Raw genomic sequence first — 14,310 nt, 5'->3', positions numbered from 1 at the left:
AACCAAAATAAACTTGCTGTTTAGCCGTTGGATCCTCCGTGCTTGCAAGTGTTGTGATTCACACATACAATAGCTGTTAGTCAAATTGAATTTGTACGAGTGTGAATGTGAAAGATTTAGCGGGGATGGGATTTGAGTGATTGTGTGAACTAGAGAAACAAACATTTTCCACTTGAGATCATGAGTTTTTACACTCATTAATGTAACTTCCTCTTCATGAGCAAAATTGACCATCAGATCTGGTCTAACGGATATTTTTAGTACTACTACCGTTGGTTTTCTGGCACAGGAGGTCATTTGCTGCTTCATTCTTCCCTTTCCTCAGGTGATTTCAGACTGCACAGGTGACTCCAGTTCAGGGCAGATTTGGTGCCAAAAAATATTAAGTAGTTATAGTGTAAACTGAAATCTCTCATTCTGTAATGAACATGTTTGTTTTGTAAGTGGCACAATTTACGTTTGCTGAATCCATGTATGTGAGTTGGTGAACACATTGACTCGACGGCAATCATTAACTCACCCTGTTGATACTGAATTTGGATTTAATGCAAAGTCTGTTCCAAAAAAACATGCAAAATAAGATAACTGGCCTCTAAGTGAAACATTAACGATGCTTGACCCACATACAGATCCCCAAGTCTCAGGTGTGGCTATTAGATTGGTTGGGGGGGTTATGGTATATAAAAGTGAGACGTAAAATTAAGTATGCCCTCCTGCATTTTTTTTAAGTACACACATTAGTGCACTGCAGTACCCCAGAGAGCACTGCTTACAGTTTTCTCAACTGTTGCGACACCCCAGAAGGCACTGACATGTTTTGTCCACTTGAAAACACCCAAGATTGCATGCATCGTGTTTTCTTCATGTGCACTTAATTTAGTTTTATTCACTGGAAGGACACCCTAGAATGCACTGTGTAACGTTTCCTCTATTTTAAAGTGCACTGCATCTCGTTTTCTCCACTGGATGAACACCCCAGAAGGCACTGCATCATGAAGGAACTTCACATTTTATCCACCATACTGGAAGTCTTATTTTCGTGTCAACCCTCTTTTTATTGACTCTGTGCTTAACTTATCTTTTATAAATATTATTGGTAAAAATCGCCCTTAAACAGCTTCACTTGCTTCAGATAAATCCTTTCGAGTTTAACTCCAATCTGCAATCGATTATTTTGGTCTCCGAATCACGTGACTTCAATTTTTTCCTCACTACTTCCGCAAATAAGCGTCTGTTGCAGCTGAGAGTGGACGTCCCGCCACGGACCTGCGTGTCCCGATGAAACTCATCCCAGAACCCTAAACGACACCAGAAACGGCCACATTTAACAGGTTGGTTTAACGGATATGTTAATATCATTGGTGTGTAGTTTTGAAGTTATTTAAAAGCTGTTTTCCCCCCAGGCTAATGTTTTTACGGTGGTCAGTTGAAAACAAGTTGTTTGGGACAGATTAGAGGGACTCCGCTAACGGATCAGTCTAGTAGCGACTCCGTTCACTTTGATGTGTTGTGTCAGCTCGACGCTTTGCTGAATAATGCGTTTGTAACAATGGGCAACATTAGCCGGTTAGCTAAGTGAAGTGGTCCCTGTTTGCTGGGTGTTTTGTATATATCACACAAAACCCTTTGTGACCCAGAGTTTCAACACACGTTAAGTCCATTTCATCTTATTGTTCTAATTCCTCTGTGTTTATAAGCTGTTGTTACTAATGAGTGTCCGTGAAAGAGGCGACACAGCACGTTCAAACCCTTCCTAAATCAGATTATACAATGTTTACATCTCTGTGAATTTGTAGTCTCCCTAAACTGGAGGCCAAAGCACCAAAACCTCATGCGGTTTGATCCTACATATCGTCACCTTGTTAAAATAATCGCCTAACTCATTTTTTCAAGTTTTGCAGGAAACACAAAAAACTTCTCCAAAAGTGTAACATATGACATTTATTGATAATTTCACTCAAAAAGGATGGCTATTGGCATAGTAATAACACTGTGTGCAAATGATGTAACTTAAGAGAAATAAATGACTTAGGCAATTTTTTGAACATGCCTTTGTGACTTAAGCAAGATATGGTAACACTTTATTTTGAAGGTGTCTACATAAGAGTCACACAAGCCTGTCAGAAACATGACATGACAAGTATCATGAGCATTAATGGTACTTAAAAGTGACATTAATGTTCATGACACATCCCATGTCTTTTTTATGATACGCTCATGTCACTCTTATGTAGACACCTTAGAGTAAAGTATTACCAATATTAGTGTCAACAATAAAACACTGATGAACTAAACTGATAACTAAACAATCTCCCTCTAGGTCTTCTTTGCTGGGTTCTTATCTGATGAATGAATGTGGCAAATTGTCAAAGAAGTGATGATCTCAAAGGGGTAAAATCACATGATCTGATCAACTGAGGATGTAGGCGATTTCACCATAGGTGACCAGCATCATGAGCAAAAAAATATTAAGTTAACTACTGCATGTATTTGCTAAGGTTTTTTTTCATATACAGTATATAGGAACATTGACGGACATGTTTAGAAGACAAACACAATAACATATTGGGAGGATGTTGTTAGTGCTTTGGAAGCAGTATCACAATTAACTCTCATGCAATACTAGGCCATAGTTTTACTCAATCTTTAGTTGAGACTGACTAATATATCAGGACCAATATCACTGTCCAGTACTGGGTGACTAAAGGCATATCAGTACTGGAGCTCGACTGATTTTTGATACGGTTACTGCCTTAGGGAGGAAATATTTACAGACAACCAATATGGCCGCCCATAAAGTGAATTTTAAGCTGGAATTCAGTTAAAATTTATTTATATAGCCCAGAATCACAAATCACAGATGAGGGCTTTAGAGACTATACACAGTACGACACTCTCTGTCCTTTGACATTTGCAGCGGACAAGGAAAAACTCTTCAAAACACCCCTATAACAGGGAAAATGAAATAAACCTCAGGTAGCAATAGAGAAGGGGATTTCTCTCCCAGGATGGACAGACGTGCAGTGGATGTCGTTTGTACAGAACAGATCAACATAGTAGAAAATGCATGAAAATAGACCTTTTCTATGTGGGTTGTACACTGATTTTTGAACTCTGCAAAGGTGCTCTACTGCTTACTAAGCAAATAACTATTGAATAATATTTATCATTTTAATACATTACTATAGATTATACATACAATGTATTGCATTGTTAACCAATCCTAGAAACAATAACTGAGAAAAGAATGAATCAAAAATAAATAGCTTAAGAAACATCATAAAAATAAACCAATAACACCATTTCTAATTCACCATAAGCATTGTTTTCTTCGCTCTATATTTTGTAAAAAATTTATTGATTTCCCTTATCACCACAGCATTATACTATGATTTTTCCTTTCCTTTGCGTCTATACATGTAGCTGAGGCATCTGCTGCTGAGTCCAAACTGGGTCAAGATCTCTGGAGCTCTCTTTAATTATTTCAGCGAGGAGACCAAGTCTTAAATCTTAGGACTATTTATGCGTGGCGCATATACATATATTAATTCCAGTTTATATCACTCATACAAGTTTGACACACTTACTGTGAGACAAAAATTTTACTCTGAGGAGCTTAACACATACAAGCCGTGATGTGTTTGAGCGAGTGTTACACCACATGACCTGACTTCTCTCTAATCTCCTCTGTGAGATCATGCGTGGGCTTGAACTTATTTCTTAATAACATCACTTATAAACGTCCCTCTGTGTGTGAAGCCTGTTTGTCCCAAAGTATTTAAACAGTTAAACAATTTCAAAAAGACAGGATGCCTTGACTTTGCTGTAAAAGTTTTTTTTCCTCTCTATTTTTCTTCTTGTCCAATCTCATATTAATGTGTTTAAGAACATTGACAAAAACAGTGTTTACTTTGGTTATAGATTGTTTCCTGACTGTGTATATTTTTCACAGCAGCAACTGCAGCGCTGGCATCTCTGCGTCTCCACAGTCTCCCCCTGCCCCCGTCCCCCATCCTGCCTTTGGACTGAGGTTCATATCTCTGGCCTGTGGCCTCACCATAGACTCACGTCAAGTGCATCATGGTGGATGTAACCAAATGGCCTGTTTTCAGCCTGATGGGCCCCCAGGAGCTCTCCACCATACGGAGAGCGTGTGTGTTTGGAACTTCTGCTAATGAGGCCATCTACGTCACCAAAGATGATGAGGTGAGATGTCAAGAGGAAAACAGGGCTGTGGAGTTAATCATGCAAGGGATGTCATCGCCATCGCTACTGGTGTGTGACTAACAGTTGGAGGACCACAGCAGGCAACTGTTTTAAGCAAAGCTCTCATAAATCCACTGCACACTATCAGCCTGGAACAGAGGTTTTCAAAGCGAGAGGCGGGCAAACAGTTTCAGGGGAGGCTCAGTGAATGGGAGTGAGAAAAAAAAATACATTAGTGAAGAAGATCACATGGAATAGCTTGAATGTGTGTGATTTGGCTAAAGAGATAGAGTAGTAAGTTAGTCAAAAGGTAATTAATATGTCAGAATAGACCTTTTTTGCAGTCTGAAGTTCTGTCAAACAAGTGTGTATGGAACCAAATAACATAATCATGATCCTATAGACATAGAGGGATTGAGAGGAACTCAGCAAGTACACTAAGGTTGGGTGAGGGGGCGCCTTCCTCCACGTTTGTTTGAGGGGAGGCCAACAGTCTGACTTTGGCCGACAACTAAACAGCAGACAGACACATTTAGAAAAAAACTGTTCAAGTGTTGAGCAGCTCAGGAGCCAGATATTTGCATTCCCTGCCATGGCAGTTGGCATGTCGAAGTGTCCTTGGGCAAGATACTGAACTGCAGATTTCACTGGAAAGCTCTATACAAATGCAGTCCATCTACCATATTTGCATATTTTACCATATATTTGTGGAGACATAACAAAGCGAGAGAAGACTGAATATTGGACTTAGATTCATCAGGCAGCCAGAAAAAATCACATGATTGCCAATGTTGCTCTCCGTCTGTGTTCATTGATGCAATTAATGGCTTACACTTCATTGTAACAACTTAATAAGTTAAGTATGTTTACAGCTTGTTTTGCTCTCCCCAAGTGGCCAAAATACATGAAGTACCGCAGCTTCAACAATACAGATTTCAGAGTTAGCTGCAGAAAAGCATTTCAGTGAACTAAAAAGTAAAGCCAGACCAATATGGGATTTTTGAGACTGATGCCGATACTGATTTTATAGGGGGTAATTCATTGATATGGTGGCTGATATAGTATTTTTTTTTGAGCTGGAATGAAAATAGACATTTTTATGTGGATAGTGCACTGATTTTTCACTACTCTGCAAATGTACCCAGAGAACACTTTAATTCATAATATTTAACATTGTTTTATATTATACAATATATTACATTCAGTCAGCTAATTCTATAAATGATACAATAATTGTTACTGTTCAGTTTTAGTCAATTGCTGACTATTAAAAAAAAAATATATATATATATATATTAAAAGCGAACACAATTTTTAAATCAAGACAAGCAACACTTTCTGCATTATATATTGTGTAAAAAAGAGTTTTCATAACGGCACATATCGGACACCTATATCTGCCGATGACATCAGTCAGCTGATCAGTCATCCTCTACTAAAAAAGGTTGCAGTTTGGCCACCATGTGTTTAATCTTAAATGTAAACAATGGAAATGGAAATCTAACCCTTTCCTAAATAATGTTCATAATCAGCAGCAATGTGAATGCAATTTGTAGTGAGTGGGCTAAAGCATCCAAAAACCTTTTCCTTAAATAACTAATGTAAAAAAAACAGAACTGTAGGCTCTCTGTGTAAGTTCAGCTCTGTGCTGAGTTGTGTGCGCTCTTATCAGCGCTGCTGCTGCTTGTGTTGATGCTTGTGTGTGTGGAATGTGACCTGCTACCTACTCGGCTGATGTAGGCTGTCTCTGCTTAGCCCTGCTTATCACTGATCCATATTACATGTCTGTCCTCTCTCCACACTCAGGTGTATGTGTTTGGGTTGAACTGCAGTAACTGCCTCGGAACAGGGGACAGCCAGAGCACCATCGCCCCCAAGAAGCTGGACTTCCTGAGCGGGAGGAAGGTTGTCAGCCTGAGCTACGGCAGCGGACCCCACATCCTGCTGGCCACAGAGGGTAGCTGCACAAAACACTTAATCCTCCCCTTCACAGTAGGGATAAAAAAAAGTGCTGCAGAGTGACTAATCTTTTTGTGTTTCAGATGGAGAGCTATTCGCCTGGGGACATAACGGCTACAGCCAACTGGGAAACGGGACAACCAACCAAGGAGTAGCTCCAGTGCTCGTGTCTGCCAACCTGCTCAATAAGAAGGTCACAGAGGTGGCCTGTGGCTCTCACCACTCAATGGCTCTGACTGACTCAGGAGAAGTGAGTGTCTGTTCGCAGCAGAATGGAAACCTGTTTAAAACCCTCTAATGACACATGTGATTCAGCTTTGGCCAAAGGCTGTGCTTAGTCATACTGACCAACTCAGAATTAAAGGGATAGTTCGGTATTATGAGGTTCTTATCCACAGTCAGACATTATGCAATCTTCAGAACCACCAGACTCCATTGACAAAAACAATATTTTTACATTGCAGAACAAGGGAGTTCTTGGTCAACAGCTGCCTCAGTTGGTCCACACTTCAATCTACTAAAAGAGCCTCATTACAATTCACAAAAATGAACACTAATAACCACACACAGTTACAGTGAAATGATATTAATAATAATTGATAGGATTATATAGTCCTTTTAAAAATATTCAATGTTTCATAGATTGTTAGCTTCTTGAGAGAGTTGTTTGAAACAGAAACATATCTTTAAAGGGGGTGTTCTCTGCTTTAAATCATGCCATCTTCTCTTACAATCTGAAGTTATGCTTTTGAAAACACTCCCAGCATTGATAGAGGGATATTAAATCCCAAATACGGTGTCTCTCTGTCACAATTAAATTTCTTGTACGAAGTTTTGCACCTCGTCTTAAAATTATTATTTATTTATTTTTCTCTGCCATTTTTCTTCCTGCTGTGTTTTATGCCACAAAGACAACATTTGTACTTTGCCTCAGGGATAAATGCAATCAAACACAAAAAAGGGCAAATTGCACTTTATGGGCATGTTTGCGCTGTAATATCATAAGCATAATAATTGTAGTGCCCTTGCCCAGTACAGGCATGAATATTACCAGTCTTCTCATCAAGTGTGGGTGAGACGGTGAATAAGCATGTTTCCCAAAATGCTGAACTTTTTCTTTAAGCTGTATTTTATTGTGATTCAACAACAATGCACTATACTGTCCTCTAATGAATTTATCTAGAAATATCAGTACACTTGAGACACTATAATTGCATGAGATCATTATGAACCACATGTATGACTGTCACATTGTATTAACAGTCCACAATGCTGCACACATGAAGGAATGTTTGTAGGAATTTAGCTTCCTCTTAGGGGACATAGAAGCTGTGTTTGAATATAAGGTATTTAACTCTCCTTCTCACCTTTAACTTCCTGTCTACCAGGTGTATGCATGGGGCTACAACAACTGTGGTCAGGTGGGTTCAGGCTCCACAGCGAACCAGCCCACACCCCGCAGAGTGTCGAGCTGCCTGCAGAACAAAGTGGCTGTCAGTATCGTCTGTGGACAGACCTCGTCCCTGGCTGTAGTGGACAATGGCGAGGTGACTGTTTAATTTATACCAGAGCTATAAACACAGTGATAACAAAATAAACGTCTCTGGGCAGCACATCGCTCACGCTCTATGTGTGTCTCTGCAGGTGTACGGTTGGGGCTACAATGGGAACGGACAGCTTGGACTTGGAAATAATGGGAACCAGCTGACTCCCTGTCGTCTTGTAGCTCTGCAGGGTTTGTGTGTGCAGCAGGTCAGAGATTACACACTCACAAATACTTGGATCTGTGCATCTCACCCAGTTGGGTCTGATGTCAATATACAGTAGCACAATTTCAACTGTAAATCGAAAATCAATCAAAATTACGTGTCAGTTTCAGTTTAGAAACCAAAATCAGAAAAAGTTTGAAATCTAAAAAAAAGTCAAATGGATAGTAATAATATGCTGTCATCTTAATATGCAATCTGCTTTATCTACATATTTTTAAGCTACATATATTCAGATTCTGCCCTGTCATCTTACTTCTGCGAAAAATGTATTAAATTTATTATTAAAATGTATTTATAATTTCTATTACAGTTCTAATAATTTTCTAGTTACATGAGTGAGTACAAGAAGAAATCTTTATCTATCCACCAATTTATGTTATTTTGTATGCACCTGTGAGAGCCATTATAACTGTCATATTTAGATGTAATGATATTATCATTAGATACACTGAAGCCTATATATATATATATATATATATATGTGTTTCTGTGATTAACCTATTGCTCCGTAAAAGCTGCCATAATTGTTGTATTCGTATAATAGCTTGGAATAATATCACTCAGATACAAGTATGTGATGCCATATTTTTATCACCGGGGTGAAAACAGGTTTTCCAATTCCATCTTCTCCATCATATTAGTGTAATAGACTGTTATTTTAAAAGTAACCAGAGCTGAAAGTGATCTCTTGTCTAACCAATAATCAAAAATCCAGAAAACAGCCTCGGAGTCCTCACATTTGAGAAGCAGTATAAGTTAAGAGTTTTGGGCCCTAATGGAACCAAAACTGACGATTCTTTGATGCTTGTTTTCTTTTAAAATGTAAAAAAATGTTTGTGTTAGATTTTGCATATCAAAACTGTGGTTATTACATCTAAAGTTTTTGTTTTCCCTCCAGATTGTCTCAGGCTACGCCCACTCTCTGGCACTAACAGACGAGGGGTTGCTTTACGCTTGGGGTGCCAACACATATGGACAACTTGGAACCGGCAACAAGAGCAACCAGCTGAGCCCGGTTCAGATCATGACTGAGAAAGATCGGTGAGAAGACTGTCTCCACACATACTGTAAAACCAGGGTTTCTGCTTTATCATTTAGTATCGGCGCCCCGCCACTGCCATATTATGCCCACCGCTACTTCAGAATAGGGGATTGTTTTATTTTTTTAACTCTGTAGTAGTGATCTTCTGCCCTCTTGCTGTGGAGCAAATGCAACAGTCCCAGGACGTCACACCCACTTCAGCTGTCATAACAACCACAACGGCGCGAGCACTCCGTTAGCATTACTGACAGTTTCTGATTGAGGTTAGACTGCCTGTTAGAGCTAATGGCTAGCTAACGTTACTGCTTCTTGTAAGTAACAAAGCATACTGTGACTAGTCAGCCTCCACTGGTTTTCCCGGTGCATGTATTTACTAACAGGGCCAGTTCTAGGGATGCATATATGAGGGGGCAGGCAGAAATGTGAAGGGGGCATCATGCATACACATCATGCTCCAGCTAGGGCTGGCAATATGGCCCTTAAACAATATCACAATGTTTCTGGGTTTTTTTGCAATAACTATATTCTTGACGATATTACAAAATACTGAAAAATATAGAGAAAATATGATTTTTTCTGTTCATAAAAATAAAAATCTTTCAACAAAACAAAAGTCAACCATAAATCTAAACTGTAGTGTAAACAGTTGCCAAATACCAAAAATGTACTCTTTTTCTTCCATTTTTGGACATTTCCAAATCTGGTGTTTTTCTGTTATTTTTTGACAGATTATACTAAACATATATCAACAGACTATAATTGGTCAGTTTTTAGCATTTTAAAATGTACATACTGTAGTATGACTTATTTTCATTTTCCGAACATCCCAAAGTAACTTAATACCGAAGACTATAATTGGCCCATTTTTAATTTGGCCTTTTTTTCTTTCTTTTTTTACAAAAATCGACATGTATGACTTTTTTTTAGTTTTTGGACATCCCATAATATGGTGTTTTTCTATCCTTTCTGGCCATATTATTTTCTATTATGTATCAACAGACTATAATTGACCCATTGACCACAAAATTTGACCATTTTTGACAAAAATCAACATACGTATGACTTTTTTGTGAGTTGGGGTCATTTTTAGCCATCCCATAATGTGGTGTTTTTTTTTACTATTTGAGAGGGTCCTTTTAGGACATCCCATAATCTTGTGTTTTTCTGTCATTTATTGAAAAATTAAACTATAACATGCATCAACAGACTATAATTGATCATTTTTTAGCATTTCTGGGCATTTTAAAATTTGATCTTTTTTGATTCTGTATTTTTTCCCATTTTTTGGACATCTCAAAATAACTAAATACCAGAGTAACTAAGTACCAAGATAACTTAATACCAAATATTATAATTGGCCCATTTTTAGGCCTTTTAAAATTTGACTTTTTTTTTTATTGACAAAAATCAACATTGTATAGTATGACTTTTTCTTTTTTTTTTAATACGTTGTTTTTCTGACATTTTTGGACAGGTTATAAGCTTTACAGTAAGAACGTGTAAAACCTAGATTTATATAGATTATATAGATTTATATATATACATAATTTGCAGGAAGACTTTCAAAATATGATGCCTTAATGATACCATCCAGGGGACAAATAAGCCTTTACCCCCGCTGCTGAAAAAAATCCTAGAGGAAACACTGATAAAAAACCCTTTCTGCACTGCTAACTCTCTCCTCTGTCCCCTCTGACAGGATTGTGGAGATTGCTGCCTGTCACTCCACCCACACGTCAGCTGCTAAGACTCAGAGTGGTCAGGTGTACATGTGGGGCCAGTGCAGGGGCCAGTCTATAGTGCTGCCTTACCTCACGCACTTCACCTGCACAGATGATGTGTTTGCATGCTTCGCCACACCTTCCGTTATGTGGAGGCTTCTTTCCATGGGTAAGACCAAAGATGATGTAGTAATAAAATGACTGCACCAGTGGTTTCACATATTTAAAGCAAGTTTGTGTTCATTTTTGTATTTATTTGAAGTTTTTGAAAGGAAACTGACAAGGAAATTATTTGGAACATGTCAAATAAATCATCATCATCACAAAGACAAAAAAACTGTGATCCTTCCTGTTTCAGCTGTAAAAATAAAAGCAATTGCTGTTACAGTTTTTTATCTTCCTAATGCCAAAGCTGTGTGTGTGTGTCTGTCTGTGTGTGTGTGTGTCTGTCTGTCTGTCTGTCTGTGTTTTCTCCCTGCAGAGCATGATGACTTCTTGACCGTGGCTCAGTCTCTGAAGAAAGAGTTTGACAACCCGGAGACAGCCGACCTCAAGTTCTGCGTTGACGGCAAATATATCTATGTCCACAAAGCAGTTCTCAAAATCAGGTCAGATATTTCATCTCACAGCTGCAAATATAAATAATAAAATGATAGAATATAAAGAATCCATGAAAGACATCTGTGTGTTCCTGAAACAAACTGCTGTGCAGGTGTGAACACTTCAGATCCATGTTCCAGGCTCACTGGAACGAAGACATGAAGGAGGTGATTGAGATCGATCAGTTCTCGTACCCGGTGTACCGCTCTTTCCTCGAGTTCCTCTACACAGACAATGTTGAGCTGCCTCCTGAGGATGCTATTGGTCAGAACCACACACACGTCACAGCCTCACCTTACTGTCTTTTTATTATGTCTGTTGTTAAAACGTACACTGTCTCTGTCTCAGGGCTGCTGGACCTGGCCACGTCGTACTGTGAGAACCGCCTCAAGCGTCTGTGTCAGCATATCATAAAGAGAGGAATCACTGTGGAAAACGCCTTCTCCCTGCTGTCTGCTGCTGTGCGCTACGATGCAGAGGTCAGAGTTCACCACCAGCCTATCAGTAATCATCTGTTTATATATTTCAAATAGGAAAGATCAATTGGAACTGTTTAGCAATATTCATTGAGGTTTACACCTGTGAGCCCTGCTGATTTTTTTCTTTCAGAGGTTAAGTTTTAATGCTACAAGAAGATATTTATATCATATGAGAGTATAAGACACCGGGAATCCATTGGTAACAAAAATGTCACACTATTTTGTCTGGGGCAAAGCAATTTAGTTGGACTAAAAAATGAACGTGGAAAAATCTGAGATGCCTATTTTCAAAGGGGTCCTTCGACATCTGACCTCAAGATATCTGAAAGGAAATGGGTTCCGTTTGTACTCACAAGTGTCCCCTTTACAGACATGCCCACTGTATGCTAATCTAATATAGTTTGAAGTAAGAACCATGCAGTTTTTCTCATGCAGTAGACAGTAAATGTGTTATTTTCTCCTATTGTCTTTGAATATTTCTGCAAACTTGTGTCCCTATACAGTTTTGGAATTGCATTAATTGGTTTCGGTGTAGTGAGAGCATTTTTTTGAAACTTGACCTCACTGTATAAAATTACCTGCTGGGACCTCTAGCATAATCACAGCCTTGTGAAACTTTACAACCAGAAACTAGAGACACTCAGAGGATGAATGGCTTTAGATGTATTGAAGGGGTTTAATTGCCAAAACATCTCCAAAATGTCAAAAGTTTTCATCCCAAATCACAGCATGAATTTTTTATGATGCTCCTCAAGGACTTGGTGTCATAATGTGATATTTTGGGGGGTTTCTTTGATTTCTTTCTCTGTTATGAGTAGTCAAAAAGGTAAAATTTTGCACCAAATGTGTGTAACAATTGGTTTACATTCAAAGGAAAGGAAAATACCAAATAGTACGAGGGAATTGAGCTGGTCAGAAAATATGTCTCAAAGAGTTATTTGTAGAATCTATTTGTAGAATGAGCTTTAGCTCATTTGTGCTTTTACTGGGTTTTTTCTTACAGGACCTGGAAGAGTTCTGCTTTAAGTTCTGTGTGAATCACCTGACTGAAGTGACCCAGACCTCCGCTTTCTGGCAGATTGACGGCAACATGCTCAAAGATTTCATATGTCGAGCCAGCCGCTGCGGAGCCTTTAAAAACTGACCTCAGCCGGAGATCTCAATGAACGTAGATGCAGAGGACGCTGTGTGGCGACTCCTCAAAAGGACTTTGGCACTCCCAGCCGGCTCCACGAGCCCTCAGCGACAGCTGGATACACCGACTTTATATCTTTAGATTATCACCATCGCAGTCTAAACTCTCATTCATCTCATTCCAGACGAGTGTCGTTAGTTGAGCTGTACATACTAAAACTACAAGGCTTGTTTGCCACAGTGCCTCACTGCCTATTCATCTACACATATTGTGTAAAACAGGACTTGAAATGCATTGAGAGGCATTCTGTCGCTGTTAACTTGAAGTATTCTTGCCAGTTGCCTGATATCACTTTACTTTTTCTATTATTGACCAACTTAATTCTTTAGCGTTTGCACTTGTTTGAAATATTTTTTTCCCCCTTTTACTCGAACACTGCATCATAGTTTTCATGGTTTTCAGGTTGAGTTATGAGGCGGTTTGCACTTTTAGGTGTCAGGAAAGTATCTTTGAAATTGCAGTTTCAAGCCTTTATTACATAGCATCCAGAGATTCAGTCTTAAACTGTTACAGATAGGAAAATACAGTTACATGTATGGGTTCCGTAGGTTGGAAAGTGTTATTTTCTGTAGCTACAACTCCATAATATTAAAAAAATCTTCTTTGTTTTTTTATTGCACAACAGTTCAGTCGGAGTCAGCTGGCTGTGGAACTCACCTGGTTGCCAGCTGAAACAAAATGTATGTAGCCATTAAAAGTCAGTTTACAGTGAGGCGTGTGGCCTTGCAGAAGCTTAAGTCTTTTGGGATTACATTTTTCTTATGATACTTTTTCATCCACAACATTTTCTGTATGTTAAAAACAATATTTTAAAGTGTTAACATTTATAGTTGAGTTGTTACATCTGCACTACTGCTGTGAGTATTTTGAAGAACATGTCTGCTCATTTCTATGCAGGACATTTCTACTTCAAGATCAATGATTATTTGATTGATTGATTATATTGATTAAGAATTGCCGGTTTAATTTTGTGACATTTGCAAGCAAATAAATAAAATACTTTTATGTAAACGAGTATACAGAAAGTCTTTTTTTTTCAATCTGCAGATTGTTGTTGGAAAGTTTAATTTAGAACTAATAAAAAAATCATTAAAAGCATTACATTTCAGAGAGGGCTCATTACTGGGAAGAATAATTTAAAAATTGGATCAGTTTCCCTGTGTATTCGGGACAAAGGTTATTTGAAGGATGTGCCTTGAGTAAGACAAAGGACAAGATGTTTTACTTTACTGTAACAGTTACACAAACGTAATTCTGAACAGGAAAACTTAACATGAATGATCATTGATGTGAACAAAACAGACTTCTGACTCCTCCGGGTGCTCAGGATGCAGCACTC

At 38.6% G+C, this 14,310-nt stretch overlaps 1 protein-coding gene across 2 annotated transcripts; it reads left to right on the top strand.

Annotated features, from left to right (window-relative positions):
* The first annotated feature begins 1,240 nt into the window (after window positions 1-1,240).
* Window positions 1,241-13,982, top strand: LOC131979406 (RCC1 and BTB domain-containing protein 1-like). 2 transcript variants are annotated; one of them, XM_059343375.1, is made up of 12 exons: window positions 1,241-1,331; window positions 3,953-4,206; window positions 6,013-6,163; window positions 6,249-6,415; window positions 7,554-7,712; window positions 7,810-7,917; window positions 8,833-8,975; window positions 10,676-10,866; window positions 11,179-11,305; window positions 11,410-11,561; window positions 11,646-11,776; window positions 12,780-13,982. In XM_059343375.1, exons 2-12 carry the CDS (start codon window positions 4,081-4,083, stop codon window positions 12,918-12,920), a joined length of 1,596 nt encoding a protein of 531 aa, XP_059199358.1. In that variant the 5' UTR covers window positions 1,241-1,331; window positions 3,953-4,080; the 3' UTR covers window positions 12,921-13,982. The 2 variants fall into 2 exon arrangements, 1 of the variants encoding a protein (XP_059199358.1); XR_009395050.1 differs by lacking the exon at window positions 12,780-13,982 and having other exon boundaries at window positions 11,438-11,561.
* The last annotated feature ends 328 nt before the right edge of the window (window positions 13,983-14,310 follow it).

Source organism: Centropristis striata, chromosome 10, assembly GCF_030273125.1.
Source record: "Centropristis striata isolate RG_2023a ecotype Rhode Island chromosome 10, C.striata_1.0, whole genome shotgun sequence".
NCBI lineage: Eukaryota > Metazoa > Chordata > Actinopteri > Perciformes > Serranidae > Centropristis > Centropristis striata.
The sequence above is the reverse complement of the archived record's forward strand: the minus strand, read 5'-3'. Positions and strand labels throughout refer to the sequence as shown.